Below are 22,094 nucleotides of genomic sequence, written 5' to 3' on the forward strand. Positions count from 1 at the left end.
TATGCAAAGCACAAAATTTGAGAGCAGAGCAGGAAAAAAAATAAGGAAAATTAAGGGAAAAAAAAATAAGTAATATTGAACAGGAAAAAATAATTAAGTCACTGTGATTCATCATTGGCAAAAGCCAATAGAAAGAAAAACAGAAAGAACCTCTGTGCAAAAAACCCTCCCTTTTTATTTTAAATTTGCTAGCTGAACATAATGTCCTTACTTTTTGCGTTGGATCAGAAGGAAAAAAATTATCCCTACTCACAGTCTCTGTGCCAGTCGTGATTGTTACACACACTCATCTAAAAAGTAAACATATGCAAGAACAAGATGGCTTTAATCACATTTTAAAGTTTTCTTTATTTTTAGGACTTGAAATATGTTTAAATGATCTTGTTATATCACTAGCTAGAACAAGATTTGGTCGTCTGTGCTTTTGTTTATTTGTTTTTTAATGTATTTAAAGATGGCTATTTTCATGAACAAACTGTGGGGAAATTAAATTATGAAGCTAGAAGTTGAGTGTAATAAAGATATGCATATGTTGGTGCTAATACTAACTTGTTATCATTTATAGTTCATTTTTAAAATGCTTGCAATGCAAAACTTGCATAAAGGGTAATTTCTTCTTTGCTTAAGTGCCCCATAGTCATGTATATATTGCTTAGTAAACGTTTACTACCATATGTTATTGGAGATACTATATTGAGTGAATTTGTTAGAATTGTTCTGAATGTATTTAGTCTTCTATGGTTCATTTTCAACTCAGACAATTAAAGTAGTTAGGAAATGCATGCTTATTAATGAGCATGTGGTGTTTTTCAAAGAACAATAGGTAAAGTTAATTCATGCCTGCATTAAAAGAAGCCATTAAATTATGGTAATCCTTACTCACAACTTTACTCCTTTACATCGTAAAAGGCCCTTTTGGGGTTAGAATATGAAGAAAGCTGTGTTCAGTGTTGGAAAGTGATTATAATCTGCTTTAAATGTTACGTGTATTTAAGGTTTCTATTCGCATAATGTGTCAATGTTAGTATGACTTGTTTTCTGCTTCCTTCATTTTTAAATATTACTTTGCTTTTTAGCCTAAGGAGCATAAGTGGTTTGTTTTGTTTGTTTGTTTTTCCTGATGGTGAATCCCCAAAACTGCAGTGTAATGCAGTTAATAGCAAAATTTTGGTTTTACTTCATTGGTATTGGTATCAATGTGCTTTTAGACTGAATGTATACAGCTCTTTTGAGCTGAATAAATCGCTCTTTCTGCAAGATTATATATTGCTACACAACTTTCCCAAATATTTCTCTTTGTTATATCTTAGTTCCATTGTCCTAGTGTTTTCCTGAGCTCTCATTAATGTGAAGAAGGAAAGAAAAACAAGAAATCAGGTCCATAAGACATGTCAACTGTAAACTGCTATAAGAGACCAGAATCAACCCAAAGCAATAATAAAGCTTTCAGATTTCTCAAGTGAAAAAAGCCTTGCAGATATAAAAAGTATTTTGTAAAGGAAAGAGTTAAATTATTGTTTTAGATAAATTAGGAAGAAGAAAGATTAATATTCTATCAGTACTCATACATTTAGAATACACATAAGGATATTAAAATAAAATTAAATCCAGTCTTTCTACAAAAGTGTAAAGAGGCAGTCACAGAAAATGTATTCAGCATTCTTGAGAACTAGGTGATTCTTTATAAAGAATAAGAAAAGACATCTTGCACATTGTCTTCAACCTAGCAGGTGGCTGAAAAGAAAGGATGTTATCTCTGTGTTCTGTGTGTTACTCATTAGATCTTTGTGTGTCTGCCCGATGTGGAAGAACAAATAGTATGTGATCTGTGAGTAATCTTTAGGACTCGTTTTGGGGGAAGATATGTAGTGTGGGATTATAAAGTTTACTAGAAGTACTTTAATGTGTAGGATGGGTTTCTGATTTGAAACCACCTTTTACAAAGCTACAGATGCAAATGCAAGAGTTCTGGTTTTTATTTTTCTCATTTTTTATGTTTTATAATGTTAAAAGTTTTTTGCCATTGTTAAAAGCTAAAAAGTTAAAAGTGTTTGCCCGTGTAAGTATTTGAAATGTCATGATTGAACTATCAGTAACTATCTATGAATTACTTCTGTCATCTTGAGAAACATCATAAGAAGTACGTTTTGAGAAAATTGTTTATAGTCTTGAAGTTGGCAGAGAATGGGGAACAAATGCAAGAGGCAGTACTTTAATTAACAAATATGTGAGTGTGAGGAGCTATGCCGCTGTTTGCCGCCACCTTTTTGATATTCAATATTTTTTTTTTTGCTCTATATCTCTAGTTCCAGAACCACACCTAAATCAAACTACAAAAAGCAGCAGTTTGGGCCATAGCATCAAATGTAATATCTCTAATTTGGGACATCATCCTTTCTATTTCAGAGGCAGAAAAATCAGGTTGACTTAAGCTAATTCTCTTTTGTTCTGTCAGTTATTAGAATTTATCAAGTTGTCATAATAGCAACATGAAGTTTGATCTGGGAAGTTATGAAATAGCTGAATGGAAATTTAAGAAATTCCTGTTGAAATATCATCACAGTGAGATAAAAAAATAAAACACAGATGCAAATCCTTCTTGCTGGAGTAGTTCAGAGTGTTCACGCATCCCCAGTAGGTTTTGCCTATTCTGTAAACAGGAAATCTCATTGAGAATTTACTGCATGAAGAAATTTAATTTCAGTTTAGCATTATGTGCTTTTTTTCCTCTGTGTAAGCAGACTTTCAGTCCAAGACAACAAAAGGTGAAAACACAAAGCAAAATGCAAAGTTTTGTCGTGTGTAATTAGTCTTAAATAATTGCATGCAAACATAGCTGTTGAGAAATATGTATTATGTACATTTTTAAAAAAATGTAGTTTACTGTGATCTGATCTTTTGTAGAGCAATCTTATAGTAAAATTCAAGGAAAAGTCAATGTGTTTTTTGAGATTCAATTGTTAACCCCTCCAAGATAATCTGTTCATCACTTCTAAATTTCACATTTCCTATTTCAAATGAGAGTTTTTTACAGTGTGTATTTTAATTTTATCATCAAATTTGTAAGTATATCTCTTTTGGTAAGAGTGAATAAAGAATTTTTTAAAGAATGTGATATGACAAATAAATTAGTTCTGAAAATAACTTTTTAAGTTTTTAGGTTGCTCCTTCTGAAAGGTGTTTAGTAGTGTTGTGTCAGCAATTTTTCCACTTTTGACTCTGCAGTGATATAAATGATATTCATCCTAATTACAGATAAAAAAACATGTGGGCCTCATGAATTCCAGTGCAAAAACAACAACTGTATTCCAGATCATTGGAGATGTGACAGTCAAAATGATTGTGGTGATAATTCTGACGAAGAGAACTGTAGTAAGTAACTTTTACCTACGTGCATGCTTTCTTACAATGCCATCTGATCCACTGAAAATTAGTCAACCAGTATTGAAAATGTCTCTTGCTGAAATTTTCCAATTTTATTAATTCTTAAAGATCTGCAATTCTCTGAGAGCTACAAAAGAAAAAAAAAGTCTGAATTGTGAGTTGTCAATAACCCGATGAACTCACAATAATCAGTGTCAGAATTAGCTTACCTTTGTCAGTTACTCTTACGTTTCATGTTTATTATCTCTATATAAGAAAAATAAAACATACTCAGTGAGAAATACTGTTTAACAATAAACAATTACTGTTTAATAATAACAATAATAATAATACTGTTAACACCTTGTTAAACAATTTTTTGATCATACACTATCTGCCCATCACTTTCTGTATATTGTTTAGATGATTTGCTGCATTTTGTGCCTTTGGTAACCCGTTTCTATAATACTTAACTAGATTAAAAAGTAGACCTTGTTACTGAAAGTAGCTTGGTTAATCTAGTTCTCTTCCACCCATTAGGAACTCCAATGCCTAATAAATCTCTGTAATATCACTTTCAGTGTGTTATTTAGATCTGATTCTCAGGAAGCAATGACAAATTCATAATTGTTTCTTTCATCCTGCAATCATTGTCTATATAGCATAAATATTGTCTATATAGAAATTCCAGCAGTAGTTCTGAAGCATCTTCTCTTCATTTGGCAAACAATTTCTGTTCCTTTTTTCTTTTGTTCTTAGAAATACAATAAATTAATATCTTTTTGTACAGGTAATCTTGTATGCATGTCTCTGGTTGTATAACCTGAATGTGTTTTTAGCATCTTTGAGGTCTAGAATGCTGTCAAAGCCAGAATGTTTAATAAACTAGGCATTCTCATGGTGTGCAAGTGCTGTTTGCTCCTTTCTCCCTTTTGAGATATGCTGTCCAGAGGTAGAGGATGTCTGAAGACTAGTTCATTTAGCTTGAAAGTTTAAGTGGATTTACATGCCTTTTGATCAATATATATTTGGAAAAAAAAAAAAAAAAAAGTTACCGAAAGCAATGGTGCCATAGTTTTCAAATGCAAATGCTTCATTTAAAGAGGAAGATGCCATCTGACTCAGAGCCATTTATTGTTAAACCTGGACAGGACACGGGGCAGGGAAGCAGGTGTTGCTGACAACACACAAAAGCTTTCTTAGCTTCACTGGATATTTTATTTTGGATTTGAGTATTAGTGATGGTGAGATTTTTCCATTTCTATTATAAATAGCATGAAATTATTTTCTATTATGCTCATGTAAAAATCAAAGAAAGACACAGGTTTGGTATAGCAGTGTTAATCTATGTGACTGGATAATCTTTTTAAAAGTTGGAAATAAAAAACAGAAAACAAAACAACAACAACAACAAAAGCCCACCTCCACTAAACATTACTACTGTTTGCAAAATAAGTATCAAGCATCTTACTTGAAATTTTGTCATGTGTGAAGTGGTATTTATTTATTGTCCAGAACTGTTAATTCTCTTCTGTAAAGTTTAGGTTGTCATAGAATAAGGTTGTAAAAACAAGTGTTCAAGTAATATAGGAGAAATTATTCAGCAATTTTATTCAGCAATTTCTTTTTATTTATTTATAAATAAATATAATATATCTATTAATAATATAATAAATAATAAAAACAATATTTATATATAAATAATAAATATATAAAAATAAATAAAAATAATTATATAATATATTAAATATAAATATATAGATAGATAAATGTATTCATTAAGCTTCCCTTCTTTGTGTTCACATCAATACCTAAGTTATATACTCCATTCCTGGCTGTTCTGTAGACTTTCAAATAAGGAAATCTGTAGTTAATTGGAGTGGACAGAATTAGTGAGTTGAGAGTATCTGGATACAGCCTGTGCATTAAACTAAAATTGTTTAAATTCTCAGAGCAAACCTTACAATATGTAAGTGTTAAACAGATCTTTGTGTAGTGATGAATTGTAGTTTGTGTTTTCTTTTCAGTATTCCTTTTTCTTTTGCTTGTCAAATGCATACTTTTCTTCCTAACTGTTTTCTTCCTAAGTCTCTTATTCTGCTGTCTAAATTAAATGCAGTATGCTGGCACAGTTGTAAAATTCAAAATCTCAGAAGCATTGGGAAAATACATAACATTGTTCAGTTGTTCAAAATAGATGTAGAAAATTTTTTATGGGCTGTCTGGCCACTTATAGAATCAAGTGCAATGAAACAAATATATATTAAATTAGAGCTTCAAAAGAATTTGACAAAATGTGTTGCGTGGCACGTTATGATAAGTTGTTCATAGCATACATGAATTTACAAAGGGCTTTTCAGGCAGCTATATCAGAAAATGAGCTGTTTCTCAAGAATACAGAATGAATTCATTGAATTTTAGAAATTCAACTCAAGTATGTACATTTATCTATATTATTTACTTTCGCATACAATAGTAACCTGAAGTTATCAGCAGCAAAAAAGAGTGAGTTAGAAAATATCACACAGGGGGGTGAAAAATTATTAGTGCTATAATGCCAAGAGATATGTCTGTTAATACCGTTTCTGGCATAGCATCTCCAGACCTTTTTGTTCTTTACCTGCATTTGTCTTACAATGTACAGTGTGAACCATTCTTCCCAGCTTATTTGTTTACTTCTTTGTAGTTCTTATCTAATGAACTTCTTACCACATCATTTTATGTAGATTAATGCAAAAGTGTTGTGCTCCTTCAAAAAAATGTCAGAAAACTAGTGAAGGATGTCACACCCATTCCCACAACTTCATATCAGAAGCAGTTTGACAGGAGTAGCTCAAGGAAGAGAGAGGACAGCCATGTTAATGGGAACCTAGACAAGGACACATGAGAAGCAGCAGTTACAATGAAAAGAGACAGTAACTGACAGTACTACCAAACTTGCCATAAATATTTTTAAGTAACGATTGAATTTTCCAGTGAATATGCTCAAAACTGGAAAATCCTTTTAAAACATTAATCCTAATGAAGGCAGCCTTCTGTCATTTTGACCCTCTCAAATAAGTAAGAATTATTAAGGACAGAAAAGATTCATACTGCTAGCACTAAATAAAGCAAGGTATTTTTAACTCTTCTCAGTTAATTATTATCTTTTTGGAAGGGGAATATGCTGTTAGAGTTTTTGGGGTTATTTTTAAAGAAATTAGGCCAAAGTATTTTCTCTTTGAGGGAACTTTAAAAATGGGAAAATCTGTAGTAATGAGTCTTATTCCTGCTCAAAAGAAGGCACCAGCAATGTTTTATTGAATGTAATTAAAGAAAATATAAAGTACTGTAAACATTGAAGCAAAGCAAATGTAATAATGCTGTAGAAGGACATGCATTCAATCAGTGTGGAAATATTACAGTTGCTGGATAATCTTCTCAGTGGTGTTTTGTTGCGCTTACAAGTTGTCAAGAAAACAAATTAGTTAATTTTGTCCTTGGATAAGTTTGTATCCTAAATGCAATGAGAACCAGCAATTATTTAATGTCTGAGTGAAAACATTTAAATTAGCATATTGAAAGAAACTAATCTGGAATGTCTCTTAATGTCATCGTGAGTAGATCTTGAGTGGACAGTGCTATAAATTCTCTGCATTCTTTACACTGCTTAAGGCTCAACTGATTTGGTGCAAATAGGACCATGCATAGTGTCAGTTTTCTAAAAGCAGCTAGGTTTCAGTGGTAGCTAAAGGCAAGTAAAGGCTTTACTTCAATAAAATTATGTGTACTATAGATTTATTCTTTTACGTACATCTACCAGTTCTATGCCTAGATTAACAAAGAACAAGTGTTGTCTTTTTGATTAAACATGATGCTGAAAAAATACAAAATAAAAAATTAAATTCTGTTTTGAAAATCACATTAAATACACAAAGAAAAAAATTATTAACTATTTCATGCTTACAGGCATTCATTCTACAGGATGGTCTATGCTACTGCTTTTAGCTGTATAGCAATGGAGACTTATAAGGAAGAATGGTTTTGATTTTACCTCCTCTTTCATTTTGTCACGTTAATACTGTTTCGCTTATGTTATGTGGATGCATCACACTTGATACTCTGGCTTGGCTTACTGAAAGGTTTCGCTCCCACATAATTATCTGGTAGTATATCTGATGAATACAGTATCCCCAGCTACATCCTTTTCGTCCAGTGAGGCAGAGACCTCCATTCACAAAATGAGACTTTGAGGCGTATATTCGTATCATGTAGTCATTTGTAAAGGTAGTTCTTTAACTACAGAGAATAATATCTAGCTACTACAAATATCACTTACTACATCATCAATATTCAGTGCTCTGGCAGGACATATAAACATGCTGCTTCAGACCAGGGGTCCTTTTTGTTGGTTTGTTCCCAGTAGTGGCCAGTAGCTAGGACAGAGTAAACCATGACAAGCCAGAAATGTCTTCTGAGTATTCTTTCATTTTCTATTTTCAGTTCATTGATTTTCCTTATCCGTGTGTGCTTTGTATATCTAGTAAAACTCAGTAGATCTCTTTCAAATCTCTTGAGCCCCAGGATATGTTTCCCTCCCCCCCCCCCCCCCCCCCCCCCATCTTTACCGTTCTTTTGTGAAGTAATTAACTTTTACAATGAAACAATCCATTGAATAAGTAATCGTCACCCTTAATTTTGAACTTGGTTCCTGTTTGCTTAATGACTCTGTATGACTCTTCCTTAGTGTTTATCTTAATTATGTACTCCATAGAGAGAGTCCATAGAACAGCATGTTTTGCATTATATCCTGTGTAATAGGCTAAAACTTTTTTATTGATGATAGTCTAACCAAGAACACAAAATCTTTGTCGATTACTAAGCAAACATTTTCAAAAGAACTGAGACGTGGATGACTTCTTTGAAGGTCTCTTTATGTAATATAATTTTGCTTTACATGTGTTTCTGCTTTGCATTTTACATAATGGCTCCATTCTGTATCTGCAGAATCTTTAATACCTTGAAAGAAAGTATGGCCTAAGTATCCATTCTGTTTGAAGAGCTTCCATCCCGTTTATGTTGCTGTTACTTGTTTTTCTACATACAGGTTGCACCCTTCCTTGTATATAAATTAGTTTTTCTAAAAGTTGGCTTTGCAACAGCTGTTGCAAAACACAGAATCCTCATAAAGAGCAAACATGTTTGGCCTGCACAAATACAGGTAAAAAGTGCAGTATAAGTTTGAACCTCATATTCTATTTTAAGGGGAAAAAAAAAAAAATTGTTCTTCCCTCTGAGTCATATGCAAGTAGCTTGGTCTCCTAATAAAATCTTGTCAGTTCATGACAGTACAATATCCATGCTTATTAAATAAGAAATTGAACCCCAAATATGAAATGATTTTAAGTCTTTCTCATGAGATCCCATTCTTGCTATCATTTAAACTGATAACAAAAGTGTCTGTTGGCTCTACAGATAATTTTCCAACTTTAAAAGGTGAAAGGAGATCATCTTATGTTCTGTGTTTCAAATAAGATTCTTTCTAATAATTCAAAAATGCTTTTTTTCAGGAAGGAGTTTCAGTGCTTTTATAAGGCAGAAGCTGAAAGATGCTGTCCTTTATTGGTTATACAGAGGTCTATTAATACTTATTCCTTTCACTAACAGCCACAGCACTGATGGGAAAGTGCTCTTCTGTGTTCATATGTAAATCACATAGATGTATTCCAACAGCAGAAGAAATATTTCTTGCAAACAGAGAAATGAGAAGTTAGCCCATTGTGTACATTTTTGCAGAATCAAATCTCTGTTTATAAATAATTCATTAGCAGTATAGAAAAAGTATTTGCTTATATTTTGCAAATAAGTACAGAAACATGACAAATGCTTATTTGCATGTGAATTGTTTTTCCACGAAGTATTTCCTTTACATAATTTATCATATCTTGAACTTCCTCTTCCTGGCCTGTTGACAGTAAAGAGAATCAAATGTCAGTGATTTGCTGACATTTATACATTGAGCTTTTGCTTTGAGAAAATTAGTATTATGTATATAATCTAAGAATCCATATAAATGCTAACCTTTGATTTGCTTAAAAATAACATTGCTGGAGAACTGATGAAACTGGTGTAGATTTGCTTTTATTACTACTTCCCTACAGCTTTAAAATGAAAAGTTGTGCCTACCTGAAAAATGAAATTCCTCTCTAAAAACTTTCAAACAGAGTAATTTTGACTTTTATTTATTAAGTGAGGGGAAAACAAATGAAGAAGAAGCTGAAAAATCCATCAGAAATACTCCTTTCTTGAGACAGTCTTTGATTTCTACAAATTGAGACTTCTTAAGAAAAAAAAAAAAAAAAAACACACACAAAAACCTTCATTTGACTTCACCAGAGATCTGTGCAACTCATGTCTAATGTGTTCTCACGCTGGTGTTATCTGCCAAATACTTCTCAATTGGGAGTTTCTAATTTTGGGGGTGGAGAAGGGATGTCATTTGTTGTTTTTTTTTTGTTTGTTTGTTTGTTTGTTTTAGTTTTTCCCTGATTGCTCTGTTACGTTTCCCCACAAAACAGGCATGTTTCTAATTTCCATTCCTATTTAAAGACCTTTTAGTATTACTTAGTCTATTCCTACTCTCAGTTTCTCCTTTCTCTTTTTCACCCTCCCTCCATTGATTTAGTTGCTGTTGTTTGCCATTTGCCTGAACTCTTCCTAGCTCTCTGTTGAAAAGATCCTAACAATCAATCCTTTTTCTTGATTTTACATTATTTATATAATACAGTGTTTCCTCCAACAGAAATATTCTCACAAATAAACCTTGGTTGCTTTTTCAGTCCTACTCTCCAAAAACTGTGTGACAGTCAAGACTAAATTGCATATAAAGGCTCAATTACATTTTGCTCAATTATCTCTTCTGTACCTTTGTTTAATGTAATGGTTCAAAGTCCAGAGGGACTTCTTTTTTTTTTCCCCAGTGTCTTTTAGAATAGATTAGTTCAGTTGGAAGGAATCTTCAGAGATCATCTTGTCCAACTGCCTGACCATCGAAAGTTGAAACATATTATTGAGGGCATTGTCCAAATATCTCTCGAACACTGACAGGCCTGGGGCATCAACCACCTCACTAGGAAGTCTGTGCTAGTGTCTGACCTCCCTCACAGTAAAGAATTTTTTTCTAATATGCAGTCTGAACCTCCCCTGGCACAGTTTTTACCAGTCCTACATGTCTTGTCATCAGTTTTCAAGGAGAAGAGATCTGTACCTCTCCACTTCCCCTCCTCAGGAAGTTGTTGAGAGCAGTGAGGTCACCTCTGAGCCTTCTTTCTTCCACACTAGATGACCCAAGTGTTTTCAGCCTCTCTTCGTAGGACATGCCCTTCAGACCTTTTACCAGCTGTTTGTCCTCATTTTCAGGAAGAAAGTGCATGGTATTCTTTTGGGAGAATCTTCCACTTTGATCCCCTGTCCAGTGTTTTCATGGCAGTAAAAGCGAAAACGCAGAGCTATGCAGACAGTGAAGTAAATAGGCTGAAGCAGCAAATCTCACTTTCTCACGATTACTCCATCGCTCCCTGCGGCCTACTTCTGTTTGCTTTGCCTGTACCTTGAATTAATTTTGTCTGCTCTTCCCTTTTATTGTGTCCGCCTTTTGTAATGACTTCAGACCTACCTGTGTTTTGTTTCTTCCTAGGGAATAGAAGAACATATCAATTTATCAAAAAATATCCCATTTATCTTCCAACTTTTACTGTCTCCTGTCCATCTGTAAGCTCCTAAGATTCTTTTTATCTAACATTTCTGTTTTCTCTGACATTACTTAAAAACTCCATCCTTGTTCTTACCTTCACTTCTTTTCTGTTTTCAAACATTCTGACAATAGTGTATTTTTTATGAAAGTTTGCTGTCCATTAACTTTTGCACCTCATTGTATTCTTTTTCTGTTAAACTACTTTAACAGTTTTGTCAGCATTTCGGTCAGTAATTGTAAATAATTGTCATGTTTCATCCCATATTTAATTGCTTGAAAACTGAATTACTTTACTTGAAACTCCGAACCTTCCTTCTTAGGTATTGCATTTAGCATCTCAAGATTGTTCCCCTGAATGCATAGCACAGGGGAAGCTAATACTTGACATACATATTTGCTAAAAGGTATGTGATAAAAGGTACACTATTGAGCGATTGAAGGTGAAAGATCTGTTTAGTTCTAATTAGATCGGATAGTAATGACTGCAAAACAAATTTCTAGTCTGTGGTATCTCTCACTGAACCTGTGATAATATGCATGCATTAAAATAAATAATGTTTACATATTCATCATCACATAATTTTCTAAAGAAATATGTCAACTGAAATGACAGAATTTTCATTAATATCTTATATGTAAATGAAAATTAGTTTTAAATTTTAACAACACAAAAATCCTACAGACAAAAAAATCCTGAGTTTCAGAGTTGGTTGTTTTTTGACTTTGTTACAGTAATTCATTGATTGGTTGGTTGGTTTTTATTTTTTTGTTTGTTTTTGTATGAAATATTTTTATGTAAATGCTAATAAATAGAAATTTACTACTTTTGGTTGTTACTTTTCTTTATTCAGAGCCTCAAACATGCACTTTGAAAGACTTTCTTTGTGCAAATGGAGACTGTGTTTCAGCAAGATTCTGGTGTGATGGAGACTATGACTGTGCAGATGGCTCAGATGAGGTAGGTTTCTTCCAGGAGAAACATTTGAGAAAATTGGTTGTTTTTTGACCTTATATTGTTTGACCATGGTTTTCCCACATATGACTGTTTTAATAAGCAGTAATAGAAATTGTAGACATGAGTCGATAAATACATATGTATTTACTAAATTGAACCTATTTAATTAGTTCTAAAAGCAGAAGCTGACTTAAAATCAAGTCATATTTATCTGTAGTTTATCTACATCTTTTTGGCCCCATCAATGATCTGAACCTCTTCCCATCCTCCATACATTTTCTGTCCCAGCTGGGTAGCAATTGCTTTCAATACCAGCAGTCAGTTTGTTTGGTTTACGTTTTTTTGCTGAAAATATGTAGACTGTTGCTTATGTAGCAGAAGTTTCATGGATATTTACTTTACAGTTTCTCTGTTCTTTCCTTTTGTCCCCTTTCCTTTCCTGCTAGTATTGGACCTCAGGTGCTTCCCACCTTTCATGGATCATACTTACAAAGATATTTTATTTCATAAGGCATTGCTGTATTTAATAATGTGGAGGGTTATGGCCATTAATTTCTCTGATTAGCTGTATATTTGCCTATGTTTATATTAAACTCTTGATTTTGTATACACATTGTTTTTATTGTAACAGAGGTATTGTGAAACAGGCTGTTCAAGGGACCAGTTCCAGTGTTCCAATGGTCAGTGCATATCAGCAAAATGGAAATGTGATGGTCATGAAGACTGCAAACTTGGGGATGATGAGAAAAATTGTGAACCAGGTATTGTTTTATATAATGCTGACAAATAAAACTGAATGAAACAAGGAATAAATCAGAATGAAACAAGGAGAAAATAAGTCAATAACTTGAGAACTTGTGAGTTACGAGTAGGGAGGAGTGCAAATAAGTCTGGTATAGACTTATTTGAAATAATGACTTATTATTACTTTTGAGTTTGTATCATTGTGTCTTCCTACTCATGTTTAAAAAAAATATTTATATACAGCTACACAATATGAAACTTGTTGAGAGGAATGGTATTTAATTTTAGTGAAATATAATTCAGCTTACAAAATTTTGCTCTGATAACACCAGCATCTCTTGGCATGTTACTAAGGTATCTGGAGATTTTTTGTTTTATGGTGTTAATTCAGTATTTACTAGTCCTTATGCAAAGGTTTTCTCTAGCAAATTTGTTTTATTTCATTATTATTGTCTTGGAAAATGTAGTTGTTTATATTTGCATTTTTTTTTAAGCTTCATCTGCATTAATGAAGCTTATGTAATTTTATGACACAACTTTCCTGATTTCTAAGGCATCAAAAATGTCTACTTGTATTTTAAATAAAAACTGATTAATAAGTATTTATTTAAAATTTTAATAATGTGTGCATGCCAAAATTATGGTTTCATATAACTTGTTTGTTTAATTATTAACATTTACATAATTTAGGTAAAGCCTAGGCCCACTTTAAGCATGCATTTTATAATATACTAATTCTGTGAATATGTGCATATGTGTAGTTGCCATCCTTACCAAACATAAGGAAAACACAAAAAGAAATTTCTCAGTGATAAAACACATCCTTTCATTGTCATTATACGATTTAATTAGGATGAGACAATTCAGTTTTGTCAAATATTTCATTGTATGTTCAGAAAAGTTCATCATTTATAAATACATGTTTGCACACTCTGTTAAACCAGATAAAGACATGGAATCATAAGACAGCTTATGTATAAGTTATCTTTTTCTTAATGCTAAAATATGTGTTTGTAACCAGCGTCTCCAACCTGCTCTTCAAGTGAGTATATCTGTGCAAGTGGAGGCTGTATTTCAGCATCTTTGAAATGTAATGGAGAGTATGACTGTGCTGATGGATCTGATGAGGTAACTGACAATTTTATTTTTCTAGTGTCTGGCATGAATTTTGTAACAATTTTTAAACCGAATAGAAACACTTTTTTTTTTTTTTCCTGCATTCATTGAACACTGTCAGATAACTTAGCCCCATGATTTTGGTTGCTTTGTATTCACAGTGGATTATGTTTGTTTGCTGTGTGTCCTTTTCAAATAGATCAATTTGTTTCCCCTAAATCAACACCTGGGTGTCATTCTGGGGCAGTTCACTTCAGGGACTGTTCTGTACTCACAGCATGGTTGAGTTTGTGTCACATTTGCCTCCCTTTGTCCTCGAGATATCAAATAATCCAAGGACTCACCTCACTCTCCATGGGCCTTCAAGCCATATTCTTCCTAGATATTAAACCGTTTATATATTTTTTAAAACACTAATACCTTCTTGAACAACTTCAAGAAAAAAAGACACAAAGTAGTTTGTTTTTCTCAAAGCCATAAAGCTGCCATTTAGAGCCAGAAGTATGTATGACCTAAATGCTACCTAGTGCAGGTGAAGACTCTGAATCCACTCTGAAGGTATCTAGTCCAGATTGATGCAGATATGAGACAGATTGTACTAGCTGGCTTCATATTCAGGATTGTTTCTTTCAGGACTGTCCTGATGAATATAGCCACCGTTTCCATTGCTAATAGTGAGCAACAGAGGCGCTATCAGAACATGTATAGTGTGGTTATGAATTCACTTGGACTTCAGTAACTATTTAAATTACACATGCCATTGTAAGAGACAACTATATTTTATTAAATGCATAGGGCAGTGAAAAACTGTCAGTAAATTTTGTTAGGTTTGTCTTTAGGTATGTTGTTACTTTTAGTCATTAATAATTAGTTCACATCTGTATTCACACAGATGGATTGTGTAACAGAATGTAAAGAAGATCAATTTCGATGCAAAAATAAGGCTTACTGTATTCCTGTCAGATGGCTTTGTGATGGAATCCATGACTGTGTGGATGGCAGTGATGAAGAAGACTGTGACCAAGGTTGGGCTTTTTACTGGTAGTGTATTCTGTATCATCAAAGAAATCAGTAATACATACCATATTACCAGACTGTTGTTATTTAAAACAATCTTAGAAGTATTAATAAGATGAAAACAATGCATTATAATGAAAAAAAAATCTAAATAAAGACCCCGATTTTCTGTTGTTACATGTAGATGAAATCCTCCATCTAACCAGATCACGCTTTGAATTCTCTTTCCTGAGAGAACAGAACTATGCACATAATTTTATTCACTTGAAGCTAAACACTATGCTTATTCCTTCATGGTTATGACTAAGCTTCCAAATGTTTTTGAGAAATATATCTGTTACATAGTTGATAAAAAAATCAGAAATCTTGTTCTACTATACCTTTTCAATTCTGCATTCATATATATTTGTATACATGTATGACATACGGATGTGTACACGTAAGCAACTAAATGTTGTTGAAGTTCCCCCTAGTATTTCTCCTGAGCTTAAGACCGTGAAAAAGGCGGTAGCAGTGTAACTCTGCACAAGATTTTAAAGTGTAGTGACTCAATAATTATGACAAAGACAGAACATCTCAGTAAAAGAAATTATAGCAACATTTTACTCAGCATTTGTTTTATTTTTCCAGACTTTTATTTTTTTTCCTTCTCTTTATAGTTCTGTGGATTAGGCATCTAGAATCATATGATCTGTGTGTACCTTCAAAGGCATAGCATAATGCAGTACAAAAGTAAGCAATAATAATCTGAGGTGAAGCAAGCAATTGCAGAGTAAAATATCCTTCCATTATTTTGTCATAAAACTACTAAGCAACAACGCTTACCCTGAGGTGGGGGTGAGGGGGAAGGGAGGAAAAGGTTATGTGGGATGATTTAGTTTGAAAGACAGACCAGAAATTATGAAATCTGGAAGAAATGAAGGAAAATGAAGAAATCTGGAAATCTGAAATCTGTTCCAGAGATGTTCAGTTGCAAAGAGCAAATATCATATTTGGAAGTGTTGAAATATGAACCGTTTTATGAAGATGGAAAAATCAACAAACTTTTAGAAGTCCATTTTAAAATTTACAAATATCTAGCCTATATCTCTTTAAAAAGCAATGAACTGTAAATAAGTAGGAACATACTTATTTTATCTGAAGCCTACATTATTCTTTGGATGGCATAATGAAGCTTCTGTGAACTGCAAATTGCTTATAATGCAATAAGAAACCTTTTGCCTAGTTGGTTATTGCTATAATACTTCGTATTTATGTCACAATTGTGATTTCTCTTATAGAAATCTATTCTATAAAAGAATGATGGCAGGCAGAGCAATCACATAAAACAAATGCCAGTTTATCTTACTGATAACTATTTTTTTCCTCTTTCAAAATACAGCAAACACAAATGGAATTTTATTCTATAGCATTCTTGAAACAATTTCCATACTATTTATTTATAGCCCACAAATGCATGTTTAAAAAAAACCAACTTTTTAGTTTCTTTCAGTCTTATGATTCAACCAGTGTTGTGGCTTTATTGTGATTATACACACAATTATTTATATTCACGTCTTCTGTAATTAAAAAAATAAATAGCTGAATTATATTTTTCCATGAATAATAATAAATAAAATTTCTGTTACTGCTTGTAACATATATTTGCAATGGAGGTGACTCGCATTCAGTAACATAGTATGAGAGTTCCCAACATCCTCTTACACAGTGGGTATTTCATGCAAATTACTGTTCTGGAAAAAATAAAAATAAAAATAAAAATAAAAATAAACCTGTTCTGAACCTTTTATGGTGAAAGAAACCCTTCTGTTGTTTTTAATGGGGTGTGAACAGGGCACTGAGTGAATAACTAAAAAACCACTGGAGCTTAATCTAACTATTAGAATAGATGTAATGCATTGAGCAAAGCCACAGGGAGAGTTTTGATGCTATCTTATAAAATTTCATTGTTTCCTCCTCTGCAGATACATGGCCCTTTTCTTCTTCTTTTTTTACTTCTGTACTCTACTTTTCTCAGAAAACTGAGAATCCATTTACCAGAAAATTATGTTCTGTAGAAAATGAACTTCAAGAAGTTTCTATAACTTCATTGATTGTAATGGTAAAATTTAGTTGTAACATCTTTGAAACAAAATACTTTCTTACTGCTGCACATATTAAAACTGAATCCAGCTTGAAGCATTTTTAAAGCTTGAATCCTCTAGCTCTCACACTCTATTCTGTTTTGTTAGATGTTTCAGAAATCAATCAATACAGAAGTTGTGTGGAAAAAAAATATTCTTGATGTGTTTTGTGTCTGCTAAATATCCCAATGAGATATTTCAGAAGTTATGAAAAGGAATAGACTTTTAGAGGTCACCTAGTCGTATCTACTCTGTACCTATATGTCTAGATCTACCCTAATAGCAAAGTTTATAGCTGGTGAGTTTTCATTGTCTTTCTTTGGTAATTTCCCTTTCTAGTCAGGCCAAATAGGAATTTGCTAGATATAACCAACAGTCATGAGGAGAAAGTGGAAGAAGCATATGGTAAAGGAAGAGATGAGTATTTTCCTCTGCTTCTTCAACTCGTACATGTGGGATTTGTTCATGTAGTTACACTATGTGTCATCCTTTGCAGATAGGATGTGTAATGATGTTATTGATTTCATCAAGAATTGTCATTCATTCTTTGTCTGTTTTCCTGTCTTTTTTTTTTTTTTTTTGTCTTATTTCTTTCCTTCCAGGGGGAAGTATATGTAGAGCTGATGAGTTCTTGTGCAACAATTCTCTCTGCAAACTGCATTTTTGGGTTTGTGATGGAGAGGATGACTGTGGAGATAACTCTGATGAAGTTGCTGAAATGTGTGGTATGACATTAAATTTTTCAGTGTTTTCAATGTAGTAACACCAGTAAGTGATTTAAAAATAACATGTAAATACCTAACTATATAAGGACAAGAACATCTAAGTTTTCTTCATTTGATCTTTAGAAGATTATCTTGAAATGTGAGCATACAAGCAAAGTAATACTTTCTAAATACTGAGTTCATATTGTGTTATACTGTTGCCTGTGTTAGTGAAAACTCTAGACAGAGGAACTGGATATAATTTCCCCTGCTCCCTCTTTTTTTCAGTTTACAGTCTTTACCTCTATTAAAATTACAAGGTAGATGTCAAATAAGAAATTACTTACGTGCCTTTTTAAAGTTATGTCTATCTGGTAGATGTATACTTCTTTATTCTAAAACCAACAGTTCTGTAACGAATGCTAAATGTATTATTACATTACATAGAAATTACCTTGAGTAATTTTTTAAAGAAGTCTAACATCACAAAACTTTAGAAATAGCAAAGTCATTTTTTCCAAAAATGCTCAAAACAAAAGACATCATCTATTAGCTAGTGTGAGAAACAAAGTTGTGTTTTTGCAATAGAAGGTGTTTTTGCAGTGGAAAATTCCACTAACTTTGCATATTCAAAAGTGATTGTGCAGCATAGCAGTGTGGAGTATGTTAAGCAGATAAGGGAAAGGTCCCACTGTCCCAAAATAAGGAGGATAGCTAAGAAAAACAGGGTGAGCCATACAAAATCAGTAAAAACAAAAATCACGGGCCCTTTAGTCATGAGAGCAGAAGGAAAAAAAAAAAAAGGAAAAGAAGAAATTAATGGTTGGTCAAATTAAATTGTACCCATATGGTATAGAAGTGCGTCAAATAGGTTGTGAACCTGTAGTACTCAGCCAATGAGGAAACAGGAGAGAAAGCAGGTGTCAGATAATAGGGAATATAAGGTTATGATAAACTTTTACTGTGTGTTCCTTCTTTCAGGACGCCTGCCATTGCAATCATGAATAAAATAACTTCACAGAAGCTATAAAACTGAAATTTTATAAATCTGAAACACTGTAAAACTGAAATTCTCAGAGTTCTTGGAAAAAAAATAAAACTTAGATTAACAGCTACAAGTTATTTTCATGAGTTCAGTCAAGTCTAGTAAAATTAATGTTGAAAATATTTTTTACAGCTATACTTAACTTTTACAGCTATAATTAGCATTCCATTGAACAACGATCTATGGAATCATCAATGCAAATAGTTGTTATGCACGTCCAATTTGATGCAGTTTTCCATTATTACTTCTATTCATGTAATTTCAGAAAAGATTTGTGAAAAAATAAGCTTCTTAGAGGAAGTGCATAGATGGGAAAAAGTAGTTTCTACATTGAAATATAGATAAGCTTTGCTACTTCCTTTATTTTATTTGTCATATTTAATGATTCTCAAAAAAAAAAAAAAGTGTAATTACCCATATCAAACAAAATAATTTCATTCTTGAAATAAAAAACTTACACTGTAAACATTACTTCAGTGTTCTTTTATTAGTTACCAGAACATAAAAAGTACGATTCATATGTCAAGGACAGCTGTGTTCCCATGCCTGCTCATTGCTTTGATAAGGAGACATTAAAGAAGATTCAAGAATACTAGCTTGGGTATTAGCTGATTTCTTTCTTTTTTCTTTTTTCTTTTTCTTTTTTTTTTTTTTTTAATATACAGTAAAGTTTCCATGCCCTCCAACAAGGCCATACAGATGTAGAAACAACAGGGTTTGTCTGCGACCCGAACAGATTTGCAATGAGGTTGATGACTGTGGTGATAACTCGGATGAAGATCACTGTGGTAGGTGACATTACCTTTCAAGGCATTCAGATCAAAGAAAACAACCTGAAGGCAAACTTTGTTACAGAGATCTGCTTGTCCTTCAGTAAAGTTTAACTGGAGGTTAGTAGATCAGAGTTTGAAATTGAAAGAAATTAAGCTTGAAATAATTTCCAGTTGCTTAATGTTTCATGGTCATTTCAATTTACATGTGTCTAAAATAATCTAAAAAGTTTAAATACTGCCTAAATACTGATTTTTTTTCTTACTCATTTGTAATTACATAGATAAAATCGCATATAAAACAAGACCTTGTAAAAAGGATGAATTCGCTTGTAATGATAAGAAATGTATTCCAATGGAACTACAGTGTGATTGGTTTGATGACTGTGGAGATGGTTCAGATGAGCAAGACTGCAAAATAAGTGAGTTTTTTGACAGTTTGTTTTCATGATTGTAGCAGAAAATAAAGAATAAACTGAGACTTTCATCCACTGAAAACCTCTTCAACAGCATTGAAGTGTAACATGAAAATAACATAACCTGTACAGTGTATATAAACAGATACACACAGTCTTAAAAAAAATAATTAAAAAAGGCAGCTAATTGTTACATGATTTTAATTCTATTTGATGTACCAAAAAGGAAGGAAAAGTTGCAATAGCCTTTAGGGTGTTTTGGGTAGTTCTTTTTGGAGTAGATCAGCTATAAGTGAATTGCACTTTATTTCACATCTGCAGCAAGATAAATTTTGGTATTAAATTCTTCATGTGAAGCACAGTGTTTCAACTAAATACTTGAAAATAGTGTCAATTTATATGCATGTGTAGGTAAATACTGTAATGTCATGTATTAAAATTTACCTTGATCTTTCAACGGAAAGATAAATTTGTCACATTTTTTGTTGTTATTTCGATGTCATTTTTAACAGATAAACAAATCTATCAGTTTTTTTTTAGACATTTTGTTTATGTTTAGGTGTCACTGAATATACATGTGAAGCTAATGTGAATCCTTGTGGAGATGATGCATACTGTAATCAAACAAAAACATCCCTACTGTGTCAATGCAAACCTGGATTTCAGAGAAACAAGAGAAATAGACAATGTGAAGGTACAGACCTTTTCCATCACTTTTCACTGTAAAGTATTAAAAGACAGTTGGGTAGTCCATTTTCTATGCTAAAAAAGGGGGTGCATGTCTTTTTTTTTTTTTTTCCCCAAACTGTTTCATAGCTGTGAGATTTAGAAACCAAGATAAGAAGCTGAAAGGACTCACTGGATGTAGAGTTGTGCACATATCCAGAGAAGTTATCGAAGATTAACACTGATTGTGAATGTCAAAAGGTTCAGTACAAATATTAAATGAATTTCTAATTCAAGGTTTTAATGGATGATTTGTGGTCTAATAGAATATTTAACTGACCATTTAGGACTGGCTTTTAAATATATATGTGAGAATACCTTAGATGCTTAAAAATAATGAAGATGAATAAAACTGAAAATTGAAATGAAGAGAAATAGTTTGAAGGTAAAATACCTTAGAAAAGATGTCTTAATATCTATGATGCTACACTGAGTAGAAAAAAAAAAAAAAAGATGTTATAATTAAGGATACGTACTTCTACCTTCCAAAGGATAGTTTAAGAATTTTATTTTTTTTTTTACTGATGAACAGTAACTTGCAGAAAAAAGTGCAGATCACTTCAACAGGACTGTCAAAGTGAATAGACTCTTGAATAAGAATGCTTCATTATTTTACTTTTGAGAAAATGCTGTACATGGTTGTCCATGGAGGTTGTCCAATAACAGGTGGTCATTTATTTTTTAGTCTAATAGAGGTAGATATATTGGAAATAATTGTAGCAGGCATTTTCATTCTCAAAGTTGATTTCAAGTTCTAATGATTATAGGTTTATATAAGAAGGATGGAGAAATAGGATATATATATATATATGTCTTTCTGAGTTGTGTCGATTACAGTGGGAATAATGTTAGTAATAATTGCAGAAAGCTTCCTTTCGCTGTTGCAAGATATACTGATACTTATGAGTTTGTTTTCTTCATTTGCATTTTTCCAGGATGTTCAGTTAAATAATAAATAGTATTAGACTATAGATTCATAAACTGCATTTGTTTCTCTCACAGATATCAATGAGTGTATGGTATTCGGTGCCTGCTCCCAACATTGCAATAACATTAAAGGGTCATACAAATGTGCATGTGAGAAAAATTACAAGGAGAGGAATAACAGTTGTGTAGCAAAAGGTAAGGCTACTGAAATTATAATAAATGAATAAATGGGGTATAGTAAGTCATTTATTATGTACATCGTTGGTAGCACTGATGTGTTGCATATATAATCAATATTTAGTTAAATATTTCTTGAATAATACACAAAGTAATTCTCAAAACAACTCAGAATAACCTTTCTTATGAATAACATATATGATATCCAAGTCTAGATGGTAACTAGATAACCGTAAATATTGCATGTGTCCATAAACCCTGTCTGAAATGCTGAGATGT

At 32.5% G+C, this 22,094-nt stretch overlaps 1 protein-coding gene across 10 annotated transcripts in view; it reads left to right on the forward strand.

Annotated features, from left to right (window-relative positions):
- LRP1B (LDL receptor related protein 1B) overlaps positions 1–22,094 on the forward strand; it is a 666,036-nt gene that overhangs the window by 588,389 nt on the left and 55,553 nt on the right. For 9 of the 10 annotated variants that reach the window (XM_068687099.1, XM_068687103.1, XM_068687100.1 and 6 more), the window contains 10 exons: positions 3,256–3,372; positions 11,947–12,053; positions 12,682–12,811; positions 13,816–13,922; positions 14,803–14,935; positions 17,653–17,775; positions 19,465–19,587; positions 19,854–19,991; positions 20,545–20,679; positions 21,714–21,833. In XM_068687099.1, coding sequence (XP_068543200.1) covers positions 3,256–3,372; positions 11,947–12,053; positions 12,682–12,811; positions 13,816–13,922; positions 14,803–14,935; positions 17,653–17,775; positions 19,465–19,587; positions 19,854–19,991; positions 20,545–20,679; positions 21,714–21,833 — 1,233 coding nt within the window. Of the gene's footprint in view, positions 1–3,255; positions 3,373–11,946; positions 12,054–12,681; positions 12,812–13,815; positions 13,923–14,802; positions 14,936–17,652; positions 17,776–19,464; positions 19,690–19,853; positions 19,992–20,544; positions 20,680–21,713; positions 21,834–22,094 lie in introns of those variants that run through there. The other variant, XR_011098017.1, reaches the window with a different exon arrangement.

The sequence above is a fragment of the Anas acuta genome, chromosome 6 (assembly GCF_963932015.1).
Source record: "Anas acuta chromosome 6, bAnaAcu1.1, whole genome shotgun sequence".
Lineage (NCBI taxonomy): Eukaryota > Metazoa > Chordata > Aves > Anseriformes > Anatidae > Anas > Anas acuta.